Source organism: Poecilia mexicana, unplaced genomic scaffold (assembly GCF_051168715.1).
Source record: "Poecilia mexicana isolate PSO_F unplaced genomic scaffold, ASM5116871v1 scaffold_17, whole genome shotgun sequence".
NCBI classification, from domain to species: domain Eukaryota; kingdom Metazoa; phylum Chordata; class Actinopteri; order Cyprinodontiformes; family Poeciliidae; genus Poecilia; species Poecilia mexicana.
Window position 1 is genome coordinate 17,174,054 of NW_028263386.1, and position 24,353 is coordinate 17,198,406.

The 24,353-nt window shown below is 40.4% G+C and overlaps 1 protein-coding gene across 14 annotated transcripts in view; it reads left to right on the forward strand.

The window, feature by feature from the left end:
- The first annotated feature begins 5,961 nt into the window (after positions 1-5,961).
- mbnl1 (muscleblind-like splicing regulator 1) overlaps positions 5,962-24,353 on the forward strand; it is a 45,137-nt gene continuing 26,745 nt past the window's right edge. For 2 of the 14 annotated variants that reach the window (XM_088015050.1, XM_088015053.1), the window contains exons 1-2: positions 13,611-14,428; positions 21,694-22,597. In XM_088015050.1, the coding sequence (XP_087871176.1) occupies positions 22,424-22,597 (174 nt within the window). In that variant the 5' untranslated portion in view covers positions 13,611-14,428; positions 21,694-22,423. Of the gene's footprint in view, positions 6,053-6,277; positions 6,388-8,192; positions 8,352-9,151; positions 9,232-13,608; positions 14,429-14,501; positions 15,332-18,401; positions 21,419-21,561; positions 21,581-21,693; positions 22,598-24,353 lie in introns of those variants that run through there. The other 12 variants (XM_088015051.1, XM_088015056.1, XM_088015048.1 and 9 more) reach the window with 11 other exon arrangements.

Consider the following 24,353-nt stretch of genomic DNA (forward strand, 5'->3'; position numbering starts at 1 on the left):
GGAAATCTCGCGAGAGTTGTAGAGTCACAACAACGACAGGTGCGTGCCACAGGTTGACTAGTAGTTTGAACGACTCCCGCTCCCACTTAGTTTCTGAGGTTTATTCTTGTAAGTATTTAACCTTTTCCTGGTTTACAGTAAAACTCAATTTATTCAGAAGTAGCGTGACCATAGAAATGCTCCATTTTGTCGTTTTAACGTAGTCTGCTGGATATAAATCATTATTTTTATTTGGCTATAAGCTACAAGTAGCTAATTAACATCGAGTTTTTTTAGTCTTTATTTATAAAATCATTCAGATCCATCAAGATGCTTCAGACTCAATTAACCAAGTACATGTTAAAAACAAACAGACTATTAAAACACAGTATTGACTATGAAACTATGGAAGGAAATGACTGACAGAAGTAACGTGTATGTTCAAATTCATTAATACACTCATGGCAAGTATGTTGCTATCACAACACATTCTGTTGCAGTCCATAAGATAGTTGAAAATAGGCTAATACATACCCATTCTCCGACAAGCCATTATTTAAATCCCTGACTCTACCATTAGTAACTCTTTCTCTGACTTTCATGTTTCTCAAATGAAGCTTGGTTTTACTTTAACATAGAGCTAGTAAGCATCAAAAGTCACATAGAGTTTACTTTTCTACTTTAAGTGGAAAAGCTAAGTCAATATACTGCATGCAAAGTGTATTGACTTTGTAAAAACCATGAAAGGAAATTCCTGAAAAGAATAGCCACTTATATCAACACATGCAAATTAAACACATTTGCACTTTCTGACAGTGCAGCACACTCACTGAAGTAGATAGCACAATATAAATGAAAGATTTAACAAGATGCTGTTCGCCAAAAAATAATTTAATCTAATTTCATCTTTATTATGGAAGGCCACCATATTGAATTTTAAATTTGGTGAGAACACTTGACTCTCCAATCTGTAATGTAAGCTTCTGAGGACTATTTTTTTGTTTGTTTTTTCAGCATATTTGTGAAATTATACCACAAGATTAAACATCTTTTTTCCATTGAGCAATAAATAAGATTTTCTTTCCATTTTTTCGGTTTGCATTTATCATCTACCACAAGAAACTAAGAAGTCAGAGTCTTGTTGTTTGATACCTGGAAAACCTGGTATTCACAGGTCATACTTGGTTAAGAACCCCTGGTCTAAATAATTCAGTGGGCACTGTCTGCACAGGACTGTTTGCAGGACAATCCACCATGTCTGAAATTCCTCCTAAATATACTTTTTACTCTCAATACTTTCAGACCAACACAGTTATCCCAACTCTTGAAAACAATAAAAATGCTTTTATATTCACATTTTTTAAGCCTATCTGCCATTGTTTGTTAGTTCCTCTGCTGCACTCTAGTGTCCAGTAGTTCCAGCCTCATGTCTGTATTTTTATCTAATATCAAGCAGAAAATCACTTTTTCACAGATCTGCTTGGCTGAAATCTTCTGCTCACGGCCAGCTGAGACTGCTGCCTTTCATTCTCCGCATATGTGGAGGTGACCCCGTGAGAGACCAATGAATAATAAAATTGAAACATACTGTATATCTAAAGCCTTTAGTAACGCGATGTCGACAGCAGCCTTTCAAGGTTATCAAACGTATTTGCATAAAACCACAATTTAAACTCTAGTTGTTAGGTAAATTACACAACTAGACAAATATAGGGATCTTTTGTCATAATAAAAACGATGTCTGTATATGAAATTTAGTGGTGCAGTTTATGCCACAGTGATATCTTCAACATTTTGGACTTATGTTGTGACTATAAACAGAACTCTTGCTCACCCATTCGACTGCCAAAAGAATCATAATATCAAGTTGCTTGTTTATTTGTGTTGTGTTGAACAGCACCTAACACACTACAAGTTCCTCCCATTCCACAGAGTACTGTGTAAGATGTTTGTCCACCGATTGCAGCCCTCTCTGCAAATCATAGATAAACTCCAAATGCTGCTGTTGACATTCAGGCAGCCTACATTCAGACAGATAAGCATTGTGGCCGAAGAAATGAAAACCCAGCTAAGTTTGCTTAACATAGTCAGAAATCAAATGCAATATTTTTTTTTTTTTTTGCAGCACAAAGAGCAATCCTCAAGACGTACATGAAAAATGTGTTTGTAAAAAAAAAAGTGTATTTTTCATCCTATGTCATATCTTAAATCTCCAGCAGGTGGTGTGTGCTGTACTGAGAGGTTAATACAATTACATCTAATGCAGTCAAGCTTCTCTCCAAGTGCAAGCACATGACACGTTTTCCATCAGCAGGGTAAGCCCAAAAGATAAAAGTATAAAGTTGCACATCTGAAAGGAGAGACACATTGATTTTTTATCTCTCTTTTTTTTTCCAGGTGATTAGAGAGGCAGAATTTAAGACGCTGCTTCTGATTTCAGCTTCTTTCCTTGCTGCTACCTGCTTTGCAAACATGACACCAACAGGTCAGGACAAATGCATCAGTCTCCAGAATCCTGCGCTCATCATTTTAGCCGATAGATATGCTGTTGACCTGGCGCCAGCACTGCAAAACAGGACAAGTAATTTAATTTGCCATCACCGCCAACCTTGAAGAGAGGAATGTAGGCTAGCAGAATCCCAATTGGGAGGCATGAAGAAAATTTGCTGGCGACTGAGAAAGAGGTGAGGTGGATCTGCATGTTGTGTCACATCCAGGTGTCTCACCTCTAAAGATGTAGATTTGCCCTTTAGGTTTGCGAGAAGAAATTGGAAAATAAAATCCTTTGCTAAGGTAATGTTACCCCTTGAACTTTTTCTTAATTTTTTGAACTACAACCTGCATTGTGTAATATATAATTTTATGGAATAGACCAAAACAAGGCTGTGCATAAATGAGAAGACTGCATAGCTTGTCATATGTTTAATAGAAGTTAAAATCTGAAAGGAGGACCTACATTTGTATCCTGCCGTTTATCAATGCTTCTTTCCAATTTTTTTGCTGAGTATGTGTTGCTTGGTCTTTGTTATTGATCCCTGACAAAGTTCTGAAGCCTCTGCCGACACACTGTTTCCATAGTAAGTTTAAATTACACGCAGGTATCCTTGCTTTCCTTATTAGGTGAGTTGTAAAGCTAATTAGCTTTCTTGTTTTCAGAGTACCAGAGTAAGAGCAAAAATAAATTTAAACAATCATTTTCTTTCCATTTTAAAATCACACACTACTTTTGTGTTGTTCTACAACATGAAAGCAAAATGAAAACACATTAAAGTTCTTTTCAATTTGACAATTGATGAAAAATGTTTAGTTGAATTACTATTTCTGCAAGACACTGTAACATCCATCCACCCATTTCTTTCTACCCTCAGGCTCACAGAGGAGCTGGTGCCTTTCTCCAGAAGCCATTAGGGGTCATAAAATAATACCGGTAAAGTTTGAAAAATAATGCACAAAGCTCTTACCCTTCTGCAAAAAATTTCTTCTGCGTGTGCTAAAACACTTACACATACCATATTATAAGCATGCACAATTAAGTGTGACTGGGACTTGAAAGAACCAGCTCCCTATATAAGAACAGCTGAAAAATAATAGACATTTCTCCGTTTTTTATTTTTATTTTTACTAATGACACGTATGTTTATCAGGCTCAGGAAGTGTGTGACCACATATTTTAACTGTTTGTTTCAAAAGACTTTGTGGCAATTTGAAAATAACTTATCTAAAACAGAGGCTCTAACATTATGCAACTGTGTCGCCATTCTGCCACACAGACTCTAAGACAGCGAAGATGCGTTATGAGGAGGTCTGATAAACCGTCTGACCTCTAAAGAAACACAAACGTTTTGGTATTTTGCAACACATTAGCAACATTCCTAGTCCTAGCTATCATCACCCAGAGTGAGCAAATGGAACAATGTCCTCTTCCAGGCATGTAAGATGAAATTACTTGATTATAATTGGAGTCATGACTTGTTACCATACTGAGCTCACATCTTAAATTACCCTAATGGGTCACAGTTTAGTATTTGTCATAAAATCTAAATATAATGCTCAAGAGACTAAGTTGTTTAACAGCACTGCGGTTACTGCTGCACTTGGCTTGAAAGTGCAGCGCATACAGACGCGAGGTTCTGCTATCGTGCTATTTTTGTAGCTTTTTGGTAAATAGTTCAATAATTTAGTTTAAGCTGTGTGAATTGATCTTGTAGCAAGCCAGTGTTTCAAATAGAAGGGCTTTATTTTACCAACTGTTTGCACAGTCTGTAATGATACAGCTCATAACCAGAGTCCCATTTAACAACCTCCACAGCGACACTATAATCACAGGCTACATTTGTTTATCTTTTCCTCTTTTTTTTTTTCCCATCACTCCACTCTTGCCATTCTTTGCATTCATGCCTATCTTTCTCTCTCCCTTCTCCCTCTCTCTGCCTCCCTACCGCCCTCTTCCTCTTGTGTTTATCTTAATTTCAGCTAAACCAATCCCGTGCTGTGCAGGACCCGCTACTGGAGAAAGTGTTTGTTGACTTTATGGCACAGACTTGCACAGCTCTGTAGGGGAGCAGACTGTTATTTATGGCTCAAGGCCTCATGTGATTGGCTGTGGAGGGATATAATTATGTGGGGAAATTTTAAGAATCACAATGGCTTCCATGTTGAAATGACTGGTTGCTAGGTTACTAAGTGAGGAAGATGTTTTTAAGTGATTTTCAAATACTGTTTTAGTTACTTACCACCAGCCCATTATAACAAACCTACTTAGCGTTGAATAACCTCATTAGCAGTTTATGGTATTGTGAGATTGTTCTTCCTACGCTCTCATTTTATTTTAAAGTGTGACTTTATGCACTAAAAATGACCGATGCTAAGAAGCTAGCAGAGACATTTTTTAGAAACTAACCTGGTTCCAAAGAGTCGAACAGTGCTGTCAGGTTACAGCAGGAAGGTTCTTGATTCAGCTGAGGAATTTTGTACCCATTCCTTGGTTCGTGGTGTAGGATTTCTTTTCAAAGTATACAATATTTTTCATTATGTGTATCATCCAGTCAGGTGTAGCTCTTAAAACACAAGTAGATGACTTGTGTGTAGAAGTATGCATATATTTCTGCCTAACAACAGCCTCTAGATTTTGCATTTGGTTCTGCTTCCGTATTATGCATGTTGGTTGTACAGGGGCCTCTGGCAGACTAATGGGATTAATTTGAAACACTCTTCTGCTTTGGGTGTTTTACACAAATGAAGCAGAATTGCAAACATGCATTTTTCGGCCTGCTACGCATTGTGAGGTACTTCACCACACCAGTGTGGCTAATCCTGTTTTGTATTCCATGTGATCACTGTCTTCAATAATACATGTGCGGCCATATCATGAGAAGAAAAAAAAAACAAAACTGCGCGATCTTAGGGGAATTGAGGCTCAAAGAGTAATCCTCGTCTAATCCTTTTATTTTGAATACATGGAATGCCACAGTTAATGGAGTGATGTGTCTATTATTTTCACAAATGCACCGACGAGCAGTAATGCCTTTCCCTTTTTGCACTACCATGTGTTGTCAGACATACATCAACAAACAGATTGTGCTCATCTGCTGTTTGTTTCTGAAGGAAATGCTTGGTGTGTCAGAGTCATTAATGGTGATTCCTCCTTTCCTATGCATTGGCAGTGCAGACGTTTATGTAAGTAGATAATTGAAACATTTTAAGCGCAGATAAAAGTGCTACGTTTCGCACCAGTGGGTTATACGATGTGGAGTTACAGCTCTACTTTCAGCCTCTCTCCATCTCTTTGTCACATGAACCTCAGCCAGATGACTTCTACGCCTGCGGCGTCTAGTTACAGTGAAGGTTGCTGTTATTAAAGATTATATGACAGTGTCAGGGAGTGGCTAAGTGGAGGGTGCAAGCATAGAAAGTGGAGGGTGCAAGCATAGACTCTTAGATAGGTTGCCTCTTCTCACCTAATTACCAGTGTGATTTTATTACAGGTTGCTCTGATTCTGGCTTGGGATCCATTTGCAGATCTGCCTACGTATCTGGTGACAGTTGGGGAAAGATAAGGCACTCATAAATTAAGGTGAAATAAACTTGTTGAATTTTACTTGGTTTCAATTTACTTCAGTTTATAGCTTTTAGATAAAGACAGCTGTAGAAATTGCACATTCTCAAACAATTTTATCTCTTCACATTAAGATAAGAATGTAGTGGTACAACTTGTGGACCACAGTTTCCAAAGAGTTTTTAAAAGGGAAGGGTCTCACTTTCTCTCTCTCTCTCTCTCTCTGTGTGTCTCTGATGGCAGCTTGCAATGCTGGGGAGGCTAAATTAGGCCCAATTTTACTGGCTTCCAACCCTGAAGTCACAGCAGCCATTCAGAGAGTGGGCGAGACTGCTGCTGCCGGGGTCTCTGCGGTAAGTTTAAGGAATATATGCTGAAAACTATGAAAGGTTTTGTAATTTACAGTTGATTTGTTGGTGTATACACAGTAAAAAATGCTGGGTTATTTTCATAACCCAATTTCTGTGATTACTATATATAGTTCAAACTACAAAAATTAAATACAGAGTACTGTTATGAAAGAAGCAAATCGTTTTATATATTTTACAATGTTGACCTTTAGGTTTAAAAATTGTACTTTTTAATTGGAAACTTTTCCGCACTATAAGGCGCACCTTCAATGAATGGCCTATTTTAAAACCTTTTTCATAAATAAGGCGCACAGAATAGACGCTACAGGAAGGGTTGCCACCCGTACCTTTGTTCCGCACTCTACCGTAGTTGCTAGACCTGTTGTGGCTCAATATTGGTCCATATATAAGGCGCACCAGATTATAAGGCGGACTGTTGGCTTTTGAAGGTTTTTAGGTGCGCCTTATTGTGCGGAAAATACAGTAAATGTTCATATTTCAAAAGTCAAGAAGTGTTTTTGTAATTTTTTGCTTCATGAAAATTTTCGTTATTAGTTACAATTTGCACGTTGTTATTATTGTAAAATAAAATAATTTTCTTGTATCAAGCTATACCTTTTTCTTTCAAATTAAAGTATTATGTACCACCTTACCAACAGTGGACAATCAATTGATTTATTTTAAAATATACCGTAGCAAAAGAAAAATAAATCACAGAACTTTTCCTGTTTTAGGTTAGTTAGCATTACCAAAAGTATTTATATTTACTGAAGGAATAATAGGAGCTACGTCTTTAGATATTTTAAAGACTTTATTTTTCATTTTAGAACTATATCTGTAGAATTGATTAATTACTTTTTTAATATTATTTGTGTCAAACATTTTTTGTATCCCTCCACAAGCTTCTCAGCACAGTTTTCTGGAGTTTTGGCCCATTCCTTTACTCAGAACTGGCGTAACTGAGTCATCTTTATTGTTCCTTTGCTCCTTTTTAACGCTACAAATATTCCACGAAACTAAGCTCTGGGCTTTGAGATGACTATTCAAAAAGAAAGTACTTTGTCAACTTTTGAGCCACTTCACAACTAATTCAGTGCTATGCTTTGCCTCATTGTCTGTTTTAAGATCAATTTGTGCCCAAGCTGTAACTTCCTGGCTAATGTTTTAAAATGTAGCTTCAATCTTTCCACATAACGCTTTTTTTATGATGCCATCTATTGTCCTTCCTGTACTATCACACCCCCTCAAACTGATGCTAACACACCTATAATTAACAGCTAGGACGGTGTCCTCAGGCCGGCCAGCTTTCACCTTTTCCTCCAAATAATCTCCTGATAGCTATTATGACCAAACATTTAGTTTTTGTGTTAGCAGACCACCGGAAATGTCTCCAGTACTTTTAATACTTATAATTTTTGAAAAATGATATTGGAAGGCTACTAGAAATTGTATAAATGTTTAAACTAGATTTGTTGAAAGTCTAAAATTCCACTCCTGTACAATCCCCGTTTTCGTTTGCTTTAAGATGGCAGATTCAATGTACTTTTTATCTGTTTGACATTTACAATAGATATTAGTCAGTACTTCTGTGTTTCATTTTTGCAAAGAAGCAACCCAGCTTATTTAAAGTAATGATTTTTATTTGGCCCAATCAGGCTGTTAAGCATATTCCTTCCTTTTGTTCCGTATCTAGAAGAGTATTTTGCTGATGAACTGCTTGCTTCCCACCTCCTACTCTCTCGCTTATTTTTCCCACTTTGCTGTGCTGTCCTGTGTGATTGACCGTGTCTCTTTCTCTGCGCTGGCAGTTGGAGACAGGTGCTGAGTGCTGCTGAGTGTTGCTGCGTGTGTGGGCCCCAGAGGCCTGGTTCAACATTCCAGTGAAGGTTTGATAGACATAGTCCTTCTGGGAGGAAGAGGAGTGGAGGAAATGCAGCACTGGTCTACGCAGACGAACAACCGAAGGGGTAAGTGAAGCCCAGTAGAGTGTGTGTGTGTGTGTGTGCGTGTGTGTGTGTGTGACTCAGCGACACCCTACAAGCCCTCCGTGTCCTAATGTATCATTTAGCTTTATAGCTTATCTCTCAAGCTGCAAACTGACCTAATGTCACGTACGCTTCCTCTTTTAATGCGCTCTTAGAAGCAATTCTAAGCATGCATACGCAGTCAGACTCCTTTTTATTAGTCACATAGCTCAAAACATACGAATGTAGCTGCAAAAATGTACTCTTAAATTATTAAAAATATTCACTTTTTTGTTGACACGGTGATGAAGTTGTTTGTGAAATCCGCCGGTATAAGTTAATGCAGCATAAATGTCTCGAAGAAAAGGACATAACTCACAACCTGAAGACAATAGAAGTCGTATGATTGTACTTTGCACACTTTAATCGAAAGCTGTACTTGCTTGCAGCAGGTGCTTCTGTTAGGTCTTCAGAGTGCGCATGTTAAATGCAAAGAGTGCATGCACGGTTGTGCAAATGGAGGGAAAGAGGAAGTTATAAAAAAAAAGGGGATCCTGAGAGAGGCGGGCAAAAATAACAAGGTGACCATATTTGGCATGAGTTCATAATGCAAGCAGAAGATGCAAATGAGATAAAGGAGCTGTTGTCATGGAGACTTGATGTTCCGCAGTGATGGCTTGCAGTAAACCTGACCACATTTGCGGTATGGCCGTTGCCAAGCAGACGGTCCTATTATGAGAATGTGAGAGAGTTAGAGTGAGAGAAGTAGAGGAAGGAAGGAATGAAGATGTCAGTTCGTCCCACAATGCACTGCACCAGCATGACCTGCATTGAAGCGGCTTGGTCTGTCCCAGTGGCACGTCAGCGATAGACAGACACGCAGGTAAAACTTCTGTCTATGAATCTATCTGAAGGATTTATATCTGTATACTGACTCGGTGCGCAACTATTTCTAAGAATATTTATTGTTTTGTGTTTGTTGTTATGCTTTAGCTACTTTCTACAAGACTTACAATACGAATCTAACGTAAACTAATTTAGCTAGTTCTCAACTTCTTTCCGCTGTTGTAAGTAGAATTTGTGTGTAAGGAGCGAATAATGGTTATACATTTTATCTGTTGACTGCATTCAGACAGAAAATGAGATAAAGTTACAATGAAATCCTACGCAAAGGTGTTTCCATTTAGTTTTTATTTTATCTCCAAGATAAGCGCAAAGCTCAAACAGTATCTGCTCTTAAACACTTCGTGTCAGATGGGGACAAAGCACACTGCTATTTCCTCAGTCTGTATTTCAGATCTGGCAGTTTGAACTGCACCTGCTTCCCACCACTGTGTCAAAATGGAAAAAAAAAAAGCAAAAAAAACTTTAGAGAAAACCACAGAGCATGCAACGGGCAAATGCTACTGCAATTCTACATGAAGAGGCTCATTTGTTTAACTTTTAATTTGCTATAAACAAAGAGAGAGCACTGTGTTGCATTGGTCTCTGGGAAATATGTTTTGCTGTCATTTTGCAGCCTGTAAAACAGGACCATTTTAAATTCATCCCTAAGCTGTTTTCATTTGATGCTAAATCATTGTGCTCTTCCAGTTGTTGTGATGGTCTGTAATGTGATTGTAATGTGTACTTGGAGACCTCGTGATGGATGAGCCTTCAGAGTTTGACTCACAGAAGCTCTGGGATGTCTCCTCAGACCAGTGAGAGTTCACATCTGCCAACCAAAGTCATTTACAGACGACTGACAAATAGCTCAGCCCTGAGATGATATGGAAGCACAAGATGGAAAGTTGTGTTCATTAGGGATGAGGTAAAATATGAGAGGACATGTGGAGGTAAAACCCGACGTGAGGACTTTTTTATTTGACCGAGACAAATGAGTCACACATGAAAAGCTGCTGCTGCCAAGATTAAATTATGACTTCAATGGACCATCAAGATTTGTAGAGCTTCTTTGTGAAATTAGCTCAAGAATCCTGTCTTAGTTTTACTTTCTGATAACTATAAGCCCGAAATGATATTTTTAAAAGATACAAATCCTTCATCAAATATTTGGACTCAACAAAGGAGAGACTGTTTCACCTTAATGCTTTGCGGAGCCGACGTTGGTGGAGTTAATTTTCGCGATTTGCTAAATCTAACGACAACGTTTTACTTATGCGTTTAGGGGCTGAGTAGTTGGCTATTTCACTTTTCTTGCTGGCGGAATTCCCCTTTTAGTATACCACTTACTCACTTCTTCCTGTTTTCGGTTGGTTATCATCGCTTGTGTGTGAACAGTTTTCTCAGACTCATTGTGTTTATTCATGCTGCTCTCACTGAACTCCACAGAGAAGAGAAGTCACAACACCCTTCTGTCTGTAAGACAAGACACATGGGGAAAAAAAAAACCCATTTGGTTAATGTCATCTGGAGAAATATGTAGAAATGAACAAAGTTCAGACTTTTTTTTTTTTTTAGATTTGACTCAGACTTTTGCAGAACCTGAAGATGTTGCGCGTCAGGCTAAATGTGCAGGCGTTTCGTGAATGCAAAATGTGTTTCAGTTGTCAGATCTATGTTTGGATCGGTAGGGAAATAAAACTGTGTACAAAGCAGACATCGAGGCTGCGTGGCTTTTTAAGACTAAGCTTTTTTTCCACGTTTGGATTTAAGCTATTGTGATATGAGCTGCCAATGGCAGTATGATGATGCATAGTTCATAAATATATGAATAAGATAGCATGGTGGATGAGTGAAAGAAAGAGGCAGAGGGCAGAACAGAGAGAGGCAGTAGAACGCTGTCAGCTGCAGCAGAAAAGGGGAAATTCCACGTCAGTGTTTGAGTTTCACAGGGACTTCAGATCTTTAGAGCTAATGCTAGTATGTGTAAGAAAATCAGTCGCTGTTTCAAATTATGGGTCAAGAAAAACTCGCCTTCCGTCCAAAGCTAATGTTCCGATAATTTAAAACAGCATTCCAGCCGGATTGCTCCATAATAGGAAGTAGTTCTTTCCAACACTGCAGACTAACAGCTGGTAATGGATAAAGGCACATAAAATTCAATCGCTTGTTATATTTTGCATAACAAAGTGTTTTGTGCTTTCTCACTGCTTCAATGTAATTCACTATCGGGCATAGTGAACTATAAGACATTGGCCCCTGCTGCTCTCTTATCTACAAATTAGCACCAAGGATTTAAGGGACTGATGTGTAAATTAGCAATGACTTATCACCACGTGTGGAGAGATGCAACACTGGATCTGGTTTGCTCAGACCAGTTAAAGGCGGACAAACGGAAAAATTTGAGTTTCTTTAGGAAATACTGGGACTGTGCTGTTGTATGTTACTCACATCTACAGTAATGTACATATAACAATATACCATTTTCTGGGAAAAAAGGAGTGAGAATTGCCATAGATTTTGGGTGTAAAAATGTAATGTCTTCAAAGGAAATGCCTTCACCTTTCAGTTAGAGCTGAGGAAGCACTTCAAACAAAAGGTGCTTGTTCAGAACCTATTAAAAGGTTATCCTCTCAAGACCGGATGTCCACAGACGTCTTTTTTTTAAATTACTTTTAAAGGCTAGCTAATACTCGTCTTTACTCAGTCCAAAGACATAACTGTCTTTTGTTAAACCACATTTGGATATCAGTAGACGTCTTTGAGTAAGCACCCTTTCACCTTTCAACAATGTTTCCATGTTGTTCAGATGGAAGACAACATCATCTTTTCCACGTTGATTGAAAATCCTCTCTGAAGGGTATAAACAGTTAATATCCAACTTGTGTCTGATAACTCTATTGGGTTCTTTATTTTTGGATAAATGTAGAGTAGTTGTGCCTTTAGGCCTTGAGGCCTAAAGGCACAAACTAACAGTTTCAGACCACAACTCCTATCTCAAAACTGTCACAGCTGCTTGGGGCTGTGAAGGCTGTTTTGTGGACAGATGTTTCATACATTGGTGTTGCACCTACTGGTGCAACACCAGAGATCATTTTGTGTGAAATATGTAAAGCAGAGTTCCCCAACCCTGGTCCTCAAGTGCCTGTTTAAAGGTTCTCAAAACAGTGTTTCCATAAAAGCATTTTGACGTTATTGACGTTGGAGTTACTTTAAGACAGAACAAGTCTGTTTTGATCGTGGACCTTTAACGGTTTGATTAGTTGGTTTAAATCTGAGCCTTCGTATCTTGGAATGTTTTCACCATCTAAAAAGGTCTGAAAAGAAACACGAAACAACAAAAGCTGTTTTCATCTTCGGCAGAATCAGCTGAGATACGAAGCAGTTAGCAGCTCCAGCTTTCTGCCCAAAATGTTCTAAATGTTTACTAAATGAAGATACTATGAGAAATATATACTTCAGGTAAGATGTCAACTGCGTAACATCTGCTTTTTTCTGGAACACCACTTTCTCAAATTCTGAAATATCCCCTCAAATATTTCGGCTTCATGTGTTTTCTCAGCTAGCTCATTTTTAGGAACGACATAGAATTTCCTTTCTTTGTTAAAGAAAATATTTAGTAAAGCAGTTTCAATATTTCAAACAGAACTATATAAATGTTCCTTTCCTCTGATCACAATCAAGGAAAATGAGGTTTCACAAGAGTATGAGTGAAAAGAGTATCAGTAACAAAGCTCTGCTCGCAGCTTAAAACCTGGAAGGATTCCTTTTGATGCCAGGGCCTCTATCTCCTAAGCTACCGGATATTGCAGCATCATAGCTGAATTCAATTTTTAGAGGCTCCCCTCTGACACAACAGCTCTTCCCCGAATACAAAGGTCGATGCACAGAAGCCTTGTGTCAACAGCCGTACAGGAGACTTTGTAGCTGTGTATGTTTCCCCACTTTACTTTGTCCTTTATTAAGTTTCTGAAATGCAACAAACTTCCTCTATTTACTTTTTCTCCTTGATGTTACCTTAAATGTACCACTAGTAGTATATCTAGAATATAACTACAGCGCAGGTTGGGTATGACTGGTGTACCGTGTGATGCTGTTGCAATGAGACTGAGCTGAGGGTTGCATGCCACAGCAGAAAAGCAGCTCGAAGGAGAAAGAGGGGAGCGGGACAGAATCCAGACCTATTCTGTCACACACTCCCTGTAAATCTTTCCATACTTGTTTCCTCCACACCCCTTATTCTTTTCATTCCACCCAGCTTCCATTTTCTACCCAACTTTCACACACTTTGCTCATAGTCTAACCTCATGGTCGTGATGTTATTTGCTTTTGGATACCCCCCCCCCTATCTCATTGTCCGCAGTCATTTTTTTTTTATGTTTATCTTGTTTCTTTCTTTAAATTATTCTCTCATTCTTTTTTTTTTTTTTTGCCCGTTTCCTCTCTCCTTCCCCCAGTTTCACTGGAAAGGCAAGGGCAATGCTGCTGTAAGTGAGCCAGTACTTCCTGGTGTTGTTTTAGGGAGAGGGGGGGGGGAGAGTGGGGGCGTGGCTGGCTTTGAGTTTAGGTTAGGGAGAGGGAACTGCAGGATCTGTATGCTCAGTGCAGTCAGGGCTCCCTCCTACTCCTCCTCCTTCCTCCTCCTCCTCCTCCTCCTCCACAGCTGTTGCTACTGCCGCCCAGCGAGCAGCACTTCCCTGCAGCAGACAGACGATCCAGAGGCTGGGGGATCAGTAAAGACACAACCCAACCCGTCTCAGCACAGCTCGGCACAGCCCGGCTCAGACGCTCGAAGAGAGCCTGGGGAGGGGATACACTGCAACACATTCACACACACACACAAACACACACACACACGCGCACGCACAGGAGCGCGCGCGTGAGCGATCAGACACACACTCCTCTCTCTCTCGCTCTCGTTTTCTCTCTCTCGCTCTCTCACTCTGGTGCTCGGTTCTGCACTGCTCCTTCACTCATTCGCTGCTGATTCACTCACTCCCTCGCTTGCCTCTCCTCTGCCAGTCGCTCTGCCTTGCTGCGTTCTGCCTGCCTTCCCCCTGCCCGCCTGCCTGCCTGAGAATGGTCCAGCCGGTGCCTAAGGGTCTGCTGTCGCGGCCTGTCTGAATGCGCGCATAAACACACAGAGCCAGTCGACACACGGAAGCTCACGCGCACAGAACTGGAGAGCAATGTGAGAGGTAAGAGCTGAGGTTCACCACCCTCCACCCTGTCTTGTTGGTTTATCGAGATCTTTCCTCGTGTGCGAGCTTCAGGCTCCACTTTGCAAAGTAAGTCTCCATGCAGTGGAGCGCATAGGTAGAGAGATCGAGATTCATTGCCTTTACAGTCTTCTGCTGCGAGTGGACTTCTATTTGTTGTAGCCTATTTTATAGAAATGAGCACACACTCACTGAAAGACACATTCTTGGCTCAAATCACACCGTCACACAACAACTTCTTCCTGAGGGTAGCGCTGCTTTGCGAGAAAATATGCTGGTATATGTGTGTGTGTGTGTGAGAGAGAGAGAGACTTTGGAGGGCCGTGGTTTTTCCAGGAAGCAGTGGAGAGGATCAATAGATCGCCCACTCAGCTTCCATTCCCTCCATCTGACTCAACGTTGGACATGTTGGAATCCTGCAGGGCATGGTAAACATTGAGAATGGTAACGATCTCCAAAGGCATTGCCCCCCCGCCATCCGTTTCTTGCTGCGTCAGCCCAAAGGTGGAAAGCATGGCTTCATATCTTTGTGTGTTTTTAACATGCATGCTGTGTGAGCCAAACTCCCACCCCAGCATATGTAAATTGCGTGTGACATAAGAGGCTACTGCTACCTTTTATGGTGAGAGCCGTATTTCAGGACAGTAGAATGTTGCCAAGCATTTTGGGTCACGGGAGAAGAGTGTGTTAGAGGGTGACTGTCTGTGGGAGTGTGTGTGTGTGTGTGTGTGTGTTGGCGGGTTTGTCTGTTTGAGTGTTTTCGTGCGACTGACAGCAGGCAAGTAACGAATAGGGAGGAAGAAAGTTTAAGAGGCAACGAGGGACAAGTAGGAAGTCCAAGTACATGGAGATAATTTAGTTGATGTTTCGACGGGAGAGAAAGTAAGTGAATTTTCGCATTTTTAACGCTTTGAAGTATTCTTTTAGGTTCTTGCGTTGTGCTTTTCTTTCTTTAAAGTGCTGGGTTTGTTTCAGCTCATCTTGTCAGTTTAAAAGTCGCAAAAGTGCTAATATTTGTGGGGAAATGGTTTGTTTCGTATCAGAGTTGCGGTTATTTTAGGTATTTCATCCGTTCGGCTTCCATTTCCTCTTTTCAGATTCCAAGAACACTCTGACCAAAAGAAAATCATTAATTATTGTACCGTACATAAAAAAATAAATAAGTAATGCAAGAGATGTTTACAGTTTACACAGAATTGAACTCTGGCCTCCGTTCCTTTTCTCCCTTCTCGTTGTCTGATCTTCTCACTATCTCTGCCCTCCTCCTGTTTGCCCTGCTGGGTTTCTTCTTGGTGGTGTGTCTGTGGTTGGGGGAAAGGAAGAGGAATGTTGTTGTGACTGAGCTGGATTCACGGTTGCTAAAATAGTAGCAGTGCAATTTGAATTTGTGTAGACACGCGGACTAAAGCGTAATAGACTTTAAAGAGGAGACTGTGGAAAAGTCCTTCCTGCAGGTAGACTTCTCCGAGTCGTTGCCTCGCTGCGATGTCAGAGCAACATGCTGCTGTTGTCAGTGTAAATATGCATGTAAACTCTGGGTGCAGACTGTTGTCCAGTGATGTATGTCACCTGTGATTTAATCTGCCCTACAGACAGGATTTTGTGCATGGGTGAGTCTGCACTGACAGGTTAAGCCTGCATTACACGAGGAATCCTATACATGTTCCTATGATGTTATGACAACATTTTAACCCCATCTGAGTGACACTTTCCCACAGCTTTTGTTGGGTAAGTCTCTCTCCACTTTGTACAATCCTGGCTAAGCTAATAATAATAATTGACTGGAACAGCTGTCAGAGGCGGGACACAGCTCTGTGTTACTCCTATAATTAACATGTCTTTAATCGTACATGATACTTATCTAATTCTTTGCTTATCAGCAGTTAATAATTTTAGGAGAGATAGACAGAGCAAATATTTGAGAGCTTCCTTTCACCCTCATTTGCATCGTAAGTCAGTACTTAGCACTGTAATACTGTAATGTTTGCTTCAGACTTCTAACGTAGGTCGATAAATGCATATTTAAAACATGAGCTATCCCAACTCAAAATGATCCTTCTCTGTAAAAGAAGGATAATTCTTCTTTTACAAAAATGTAAGTCTTCCAAAGTAGCATACTTTAAGCATACACAAAATTTAGAGATTAGTTTGATTACTAATACACAAGAACCATGACTTTTTACTGTGGGCAGTGCATCAGCATAAACCAAAATAAAGTGTTGTATGTGTGTTTGTACTCGTAAAAATATATTTTAAACAGAGAAATGCTGTGGGTTTTTTTTCTTTACTGACTTGTGAAGAGTAAAATTATCTCACAAAATACATCAGAATGAGTCGAACTACACACTCAATAAACTTTGATAACTAAGAATATATTTACAGTTGTGAGTTTATCCGGAAGCTCACCCATGTCGTTTCCTTTCTAAAAGTGCCCCTCAGATACTGTATTTCCATTTTTAAGTGCTACATCTTCCTTTATCCTCCCCCTGCTCCATATAAACAGCTAAATAACCCTCAGACACGGCACTTTGAGCAGAGCGTGGCTGGCTGGGATAAAGACAGGATTCGTTCCATTTTTCAACATCCTCTACTCTGTTTTTGTAGGCAAGGCAGCTAGGCAATTATGACAACGGTGTTTAAAAATATGACCTTCTCTATCGTGTTGCAAAGTATTGTCACTCCGTCATGCGGACGGCAAACCGAGCGGACCACAGCACAGACAACATAAACACTGTTTTGGCAAGTTGTTGGTCCATTGCCATTTAGGTTTAGAGCGATATATATCCTCCATTAAAACCTACCGACCCGTCTAGCGCACGTCTGCAGAATCTCTCGGAGACAGTTGTTGAGATCTGTTTTTTGCAGATCACAGTTATTCATACACATTGTTTATATTTCCAGTAACTACATAAACTGAATTTGCCTTTGCTCATTTCTAGGCACACGCCTGCATGAGGTTCTGACGGTAACCTCGAGTTTAATGGTGTCACACTATTTGCACAAAAACAATTAAAGTTGCCCAACAACTATCCACCAACAAACTGCTTTTGTCTGAAACAGAAAAAGAGCTATTATTTCTAATGTCTACAGCCTGATTTTTATACATGGATTTGTAAACCTTCCTCTAAATGTAGTGGTAGTTTTAAAGTTCTTAAAACAGGAACTGTTGTCCCTGTTTGCTTTGCTGTTTAAATTTAAATCATTAGAACAGTAGGGTAGAACATTCTAGCTTTTTTAGAATCTTAATTATATTTTTAACCTTAATGTATCTGCTCATGCCCACTCAGTGTAGTGTGTACTAACCTTGCTAATCTTAATAATTGCCCTAATTATTGAAGCTAAAAAAATAAAAAATCCACTCATTAGCTCAGCTACTTATTGTGCCATGAGGCCATACATGGGTCCAATCACACATGTACACAAAGATACAGTGTTGCAGACAGCTAGATATTCACCACATCTGAAGAATACTCTCTGTTAGGACAGACCGAGGTTTGTGTTTTGTTGCTAAGGTTTGCATTTCTGTATGTTGTCAGTGTGTGCATGTGTGTGTGTGTATGTGAGACTAGTTTTGTCTATGTATGCTAAACAAGAGATCTCATTGTCCCCAGCGGTTTGCGCTAAGAGGAATCAATAGGCATTGTTTGTTTGGCATTCCTAGCCGGGGCTGCACTTTCAGAGTCAAATTATATATAATTGAAGGACAAAAACTTAGTAGACATAATAGTTAAGAAGACCTAATAGCTTGGTAGTGATGACGATGACACAAGGAGCATAAGAATGAATGTCAATATCGAAATAAAACCAACAGGATGTCCTGTGGTTTCATTGCCATACACATGAGTCATGTATTATTAATTTTAAAAAAAAATAGTCTGATTGGTTTCCTTTCAGAAAAAGTGCTTTTTTTACTCAGTAGTCATGGCTGGTTTGCATTGGCCTCTCAGGAACAAATGTTCGACTATAAATGAGCTGATATGTGCACCAAAGTGTATGTGTGGATGTAAAGGTCAGCGAGGATGCTTTTTTTTTTTTTCCAAGCACACGGTGCAGTGTGAGCACAAAGGCCAGCGGTGTTGCATTTCCCACTGGTTTGTGTTCTGTGATGACCTGCATCAGCAAACTGTCACCCTGACTCCACCTCTGTCAGAATGCTGAAACTACTCCATTTTACTGAAGAGCAGCAAACCAGAAGGCGCCAATGCCTATCTCTTTGCTGTCGAGGTAAAAACAAACAAAAAAACAATCAGACTGGATTTAAAGCCCAATTTGTGTTAGTAAATTAAATCAAGCACGTAGTGCCTATGATCACTAACATACATTCATTTATTCCGTATTATTTAAAGTATGAATGAAGCATAAAGTGATGACGGTTTGCCCTCTTGTCTGTTTTTTTTTTTTTTTTTTCATTTACAAGATTACTGAAAAAGTTCATTTAATTTAAAGAGGAAATTTGAACCATTTCTATTTTTCATGACCTAAGCTGTCAAACTAAGTTAATGTGCTGTTAGCTACATTTAAAATGTGGGCCCTTATTAATTTTGGGGAAGTTTAATCTGGCAACCACACCTCTTTTTTTTTTTTTTTCGGTTAAAATAACAGCAACACTTCAACATCCCCTTCGTACTTTTGCAATACTTTGACAGCTTCGTCTTCTTAATCAGTTGAGACACGTCTCCGTTGCAAAACAGTCTTTTGTGCCGGAGAAAAACCTCAGTGAATAATCACCAATCAAATCTCAAGCAGGCTTTGTGCTCAGTTTGTGCGTTCTGTGAAAGCCGAGTGCTGTCGTTGCTGAGCCGATATGTTGTGCAGCCCATTATGAAGAGAAAGCAAAAGATGTGCAGACTTGTTTCTGATACCGCGTATGCCGTTAAGGCATTCGCCGGTGTCACATGACCGCGAGCCGCTGCTGCTGATGTGCTGATATCGAAGATGAACTTCTTCTTTTCGCCGCCATGCAATATTTGAACCACGTGTTCGAAAGGCCGACGGGAAGCACACAGACTTTTTTGTTTGCTCTCTCGCGCCGTCATGTTCCACCGTCGTGGCTGACCTTGCACCAGCCTGCGAGACCTTGGAGCCTAAAGGAGGGCTGCCGAGGATGCTGGAGGAGAGTTTAGACGCGACAGTCACATTAATATATGGATGGAGCTTTGGCTCCTGTATGAATTCATCCTGAAACATAATGTGAATTTGATGGTTCAAGCCAATAACTTTTTTTTTTTTTTTTTTTTTAAAGATGGATCCACAGGAGACAGTTAAAGTGGAATTATATAGAGGACTGGAAATACTGACAGGAAAGGCCACTGAGATGAAGAAATCAATAGGGCAAGAATGCCTGCGTCTGGACATGATGGATCATAAGGAGAGCTCATTATCCCGCTAGCACATTACCTTATACTGCATTGTCACAGATATCCACTTGCCTGACTCAAACAGAAACCATGGAAACTGATTAAGACGGATCTCAGGGGGCAGCCGTTTTTCAAGCGTCGAGTCATTACACTCTCGTTTTCTTAAAGACGGCCGCTGATGCCTTTCACTTAAATCTTTATATAGAATCCTCCGTTCCCGCTCATTAATGGTGTCCAGCTGTGGCTATTGTTCAGAAAAAAAAAAAGCTGCAGTGTGGTTTATGGAGTGTTTGCATCATGCAGTGCAACAGCATTAGTCTCATCAACACTATATGATGTTAAGCAGGTCCTGCAGACATGGCTGATCTTTAAGGATGAAATGATGAAAAACTAGGAGAGTTCATGGGAACTGAAATTCATGCAAACGAAATGATGGTATACTGTGTGCTATATGTGTGATTCCAGGCACCAGTCATTCTCTGAGAAACAAACAGTTGATAAAATATTAAAATAATTCATTTAGAGACACTGTTAAAGTTACTAGTCTCCTGCCTACAGCCCTGTATGGTAGCTGTATTGTTTATGCAGTGAACTTGTATACGCAGCTGCACAACTGAAGAAGTTGCAGCATTTGTTTACAATTATGGTTGAGCTCCAAAGGTCATTTCTAGCAGTAATACTTCCTCAAGGTCATCCAAGGTAAAAAGGTATAATTTCTCTTCTGCTTCTCTGGGTCTGCTAACATGTTGACTGTGTTGCTGGATCCTCGTGGCTCGGGCTGAGCCTCTGCGCCGCTCTGATATAGCGTGTTGTGATCGTTAACTTAGCAGGGGTCAGTTGTGTTACTGAAGGTGCATATACTTTTTCTGGGAAATGCGATTTCTCTGCGCAGAGGGTGTGGTGACTCAGGCTGCCGGTGCGATAAGAGCAGAATGGGCCCCTGGGAGCCCAATCATGTAAATGGCGAGCAAATTGGTGCACCAAAAAATGACAAAAATAAATAAATAAACACTGCCTGGAAAAGAAAACCTTAGTCGAGGAAACAAGCCTTCATCTTTTTTAAACTTTTAAAAAGTATCCTGCTGTAATAAGCATAACATGGAGACCGACGCAGGGCTGTGATGTTGGCCCGGTGAGAATAATGCGTTGTGTGGCAGCGTGACTGATCACCTGTTTATGAGAGAACCAGCAGTTATATAAATAATAAACAGAGTGATAATTTTCGCTCTGCGCCTGTGTTTTTCTCCAGCAGCAGTCAGGTCGGCCTCCTGTCTGCTCCTCCCCCTCTTGCTCTCACCTGGCCCTCGGCCCAGAATGTTGCTGCAACTCCGCTCGTTCTCATTGGTCCCCACTCTCACAAGACTTTACAAGAAAGGAAATGACTAAACTCTTCTCCCTCATGCCCTGCCTCAACTTCCCTCCCTGCTTTCACTCTTCCCTTTCTTTTTTCTTTCCTAAACCGCTTTAATGACTGACCGACCTCTGCTTGATGAGACTGTAGGCGACACTGGAGCCGATCTGATCTGATTTTGCCTCGTCGATCAGAAGAGGCGGAAGTTGTGGATAGCTGCTTTCTGCGGTTTTGTTTGGGTTTTTTTTGTTGTCGTTCTGTGTGAGTATGAGCGCGGTGGCACGATGAGCATGTGTGCATTTTTAGTGCACAGGCTATGGCGAATGTTGTTTTTGTTTTTAGCTGACATTGCTGCATTTCTGACATTTTTACATTTTCTTCATTCCCACAGCTGCATAGTGTTGCGGTGGCACGATTTAAAAGGTGCAGCGGATTAGAAACTCCTCTGAAAGCTACAAGAGAGAGAAAAAAAAAATATTTATTCAACACACACTATTAGACTAATCTGTCTGTCTCTTTTCCCCCTCTCTCCTCAGAGGAAGTGCCTTCCCTGATGTCTGCTGCAGCTTTGACCTGCTTCTACAGCTGAAGCTCCATCCCTCCCCTCTCCCCTTGCTCGCTCGCTTGCTGCCACAGTTTTAAGAGTAAAGGGACAACGACCACGCCCTTCCCCGTTGCTCCACCATCAGCATCCACTCCAACATCAGCCCTACTCACCAGACGACCCTCGCTGCTCACCACCAGCTGACCAGCCTTACCACTGCACCGCCAGGCCCCACAAACAGCATTTCACCCACCTTGCCTTTCACCATCGCCTTCAGCCCCTTAAGGCCTCTGTTCAGTCCTCAGTGTCCTTAACCTTCCTGAAGCAGACTATACAGACTGTCACCTTTGTTGCCTGCTTCACTGCACCCAACCAGAGGGCTCTCTCTTTTTGGATGTTGCATAAGAGAGTAAGCAATAAACACAAACAGTGAGGAGGAACAAGTTGGCTAAGACGTCTCCCGGATATCTCGGACCTGTTGCCAGATGCTGTTTTGCATCGGGAAAATGACTCATTAACGTCCACAGCAAAACACTGTCCTGCAGCATTTCACCAAGCCGTACGTTTCTGAATGTTTCATTTCAGCTTGTCACAAGCAGCAACGATACCAAGGAAGACATTTAAAACAAGGCAGGACAATTGTGGATTAAAACACTAGAAGAAGTACTTTATCCGCACTTGAACGTATCTTTGCTAGGAACACCTTTTGCCTGCGTTTTGCCATGGCCATGAACATAGCACACATCCGCGACACAAAGTGGCTCACACTGGAAGTATGCCGGGAATTTCAGAGGGGCACGTGCTCGCGCTCCGACCAGGAGTGCAAGTTTGCCCATCCGGCCAAGAGCTGCCAGGTGGACAACGGACGGGTGATTGCTTGCTTCGACTCCCTCAAGGTAAGAAAAGCATAAGCCGTGTCTCGGCCGGTGAGACAGATTACAGATTAGTGGCTGAAAAGCTGTTGAGGAACTATGTAGAGCTAAAAACTGGAAATAGCATGAGCAGCATCAGGTCTTTTTTTTTTGCCCTACCCCTTTCTGGTCATGTGAGTCAACTGTAATAAAGAGGAAAAGGAAGGTAAATCTTTTTGAGGAATTAAACTGGCTTTTTTTTAAACCAATAATGGTAATAGGACTTTACAGAACAAGCTACAATGTTTTGACCTCTGTAGATCTGATTACACTACATCAACACTGTGGCTTGATTTTTTAGAAATGCAACATCCCACTGGAAATAAAAACATTGCCACCATTTTGCTAAGAGGATAAAAAAAACCCCTAACAGGCTGCCATGTAATTCTGTACAGCCCCCCTTAGTATTTCACATCGAGGTATCTAAAAGGACTGAAGCGATAGCATCCTTCAAACCACTTCCTGTGTAAAGAACGAAGGGCGGCCACAGGGGGTTGGTGCGAGTATCTCATTCTGCATGTTCATGTTTTTGAGCACAGTTGGAGGCAGTTTTGGAGAACCGTATGCAATCATTTCCCAAGTGGTAGCAAAATGAAAGAAAAAAGAAAACCTTTTTTTCTTAGTCCTTCTGTCACAAGCCGTCTATCAGACGGAGCTCATGATCTCAACTGAGAGATTATTTTAAACCCAAAGCCTAGAGAACAAGATGATGGTTTATGTGTTTGTGCTTTTTTTTATTTTTTTATCTCTAAAGAGACTTTAGATCTCTCTAGATTAATATGAGACTGAGTTGTTTAGAACTAAGAGTTTATATCAGGATTTTGATCATCAGAAGGCAGAAGCAGAGTCATGCTCAAATTTATTCACAATTCGCCTCTTGGTGTGATTGGTACGTTTCTTTTTCAGTGGATCTTTTGAAAATTAGGAGTGCTGGCAATCTGTCACACCACTGTTAACTGCCTGCATCAATTTGCAACCTTTCTCATGGGACAAGTAAAGAAAAGCACATGATTCCACAAGAAAAAGTGTTTATTTCCATCTCCTACATGGCTGCAGAGATGCTGCTGTGTTACCAGAAATACACAGCGTGGGTAAAACTGTAGCAGCACCAATCGATCAGCCAATTTCCTCTTATGAGTAGTTCTGAGCCAATCTTAAAATGAGTCGAAACAAAGAACTTTTGCCATTTTTAGTCTATGAACACATCAATCAATCGCATCAATGTTAAGAAACTTTTTTACTCACAGCTGGTCATTAAACTATTGATACCGGTATACCACGGTTTAAAACAATGTTTTAATTCGACCAGCATGTTTATTCTGACTGGAAGTAAGAGTGCTCCAGCAAGAGTGCAGACTTGAAGCTGAAATTCCTTCATTTTCTGTTGGATTGAAAACAAAACAATCACCTGTCAGGTAATGTAGAACATTTTTCTGTAATTTGATTTAGTTCTTGGGGTATAAAAAGGTCAAACCTCATAGAAAATTGGAAAATTGTCGGAAAAAGCCTGTTCACTGCATCATTAAGTAAACGGTTAGCACTGGCAAGTGAGATCAATAGATGTTAACGAGGACAAAAAAATATCTGAACTTAATCTAGTGAAATATAATTAGTACAAAAACCTGACACAGTTAATTTCTGACTATTTTGAGGTCACATTTTGAGGTCACATATTCTCGTCTATTTTGAAGTACAGATCATAATTGGAAATAAGCAGCTGTTATGGGGACTTGTCTAGCTC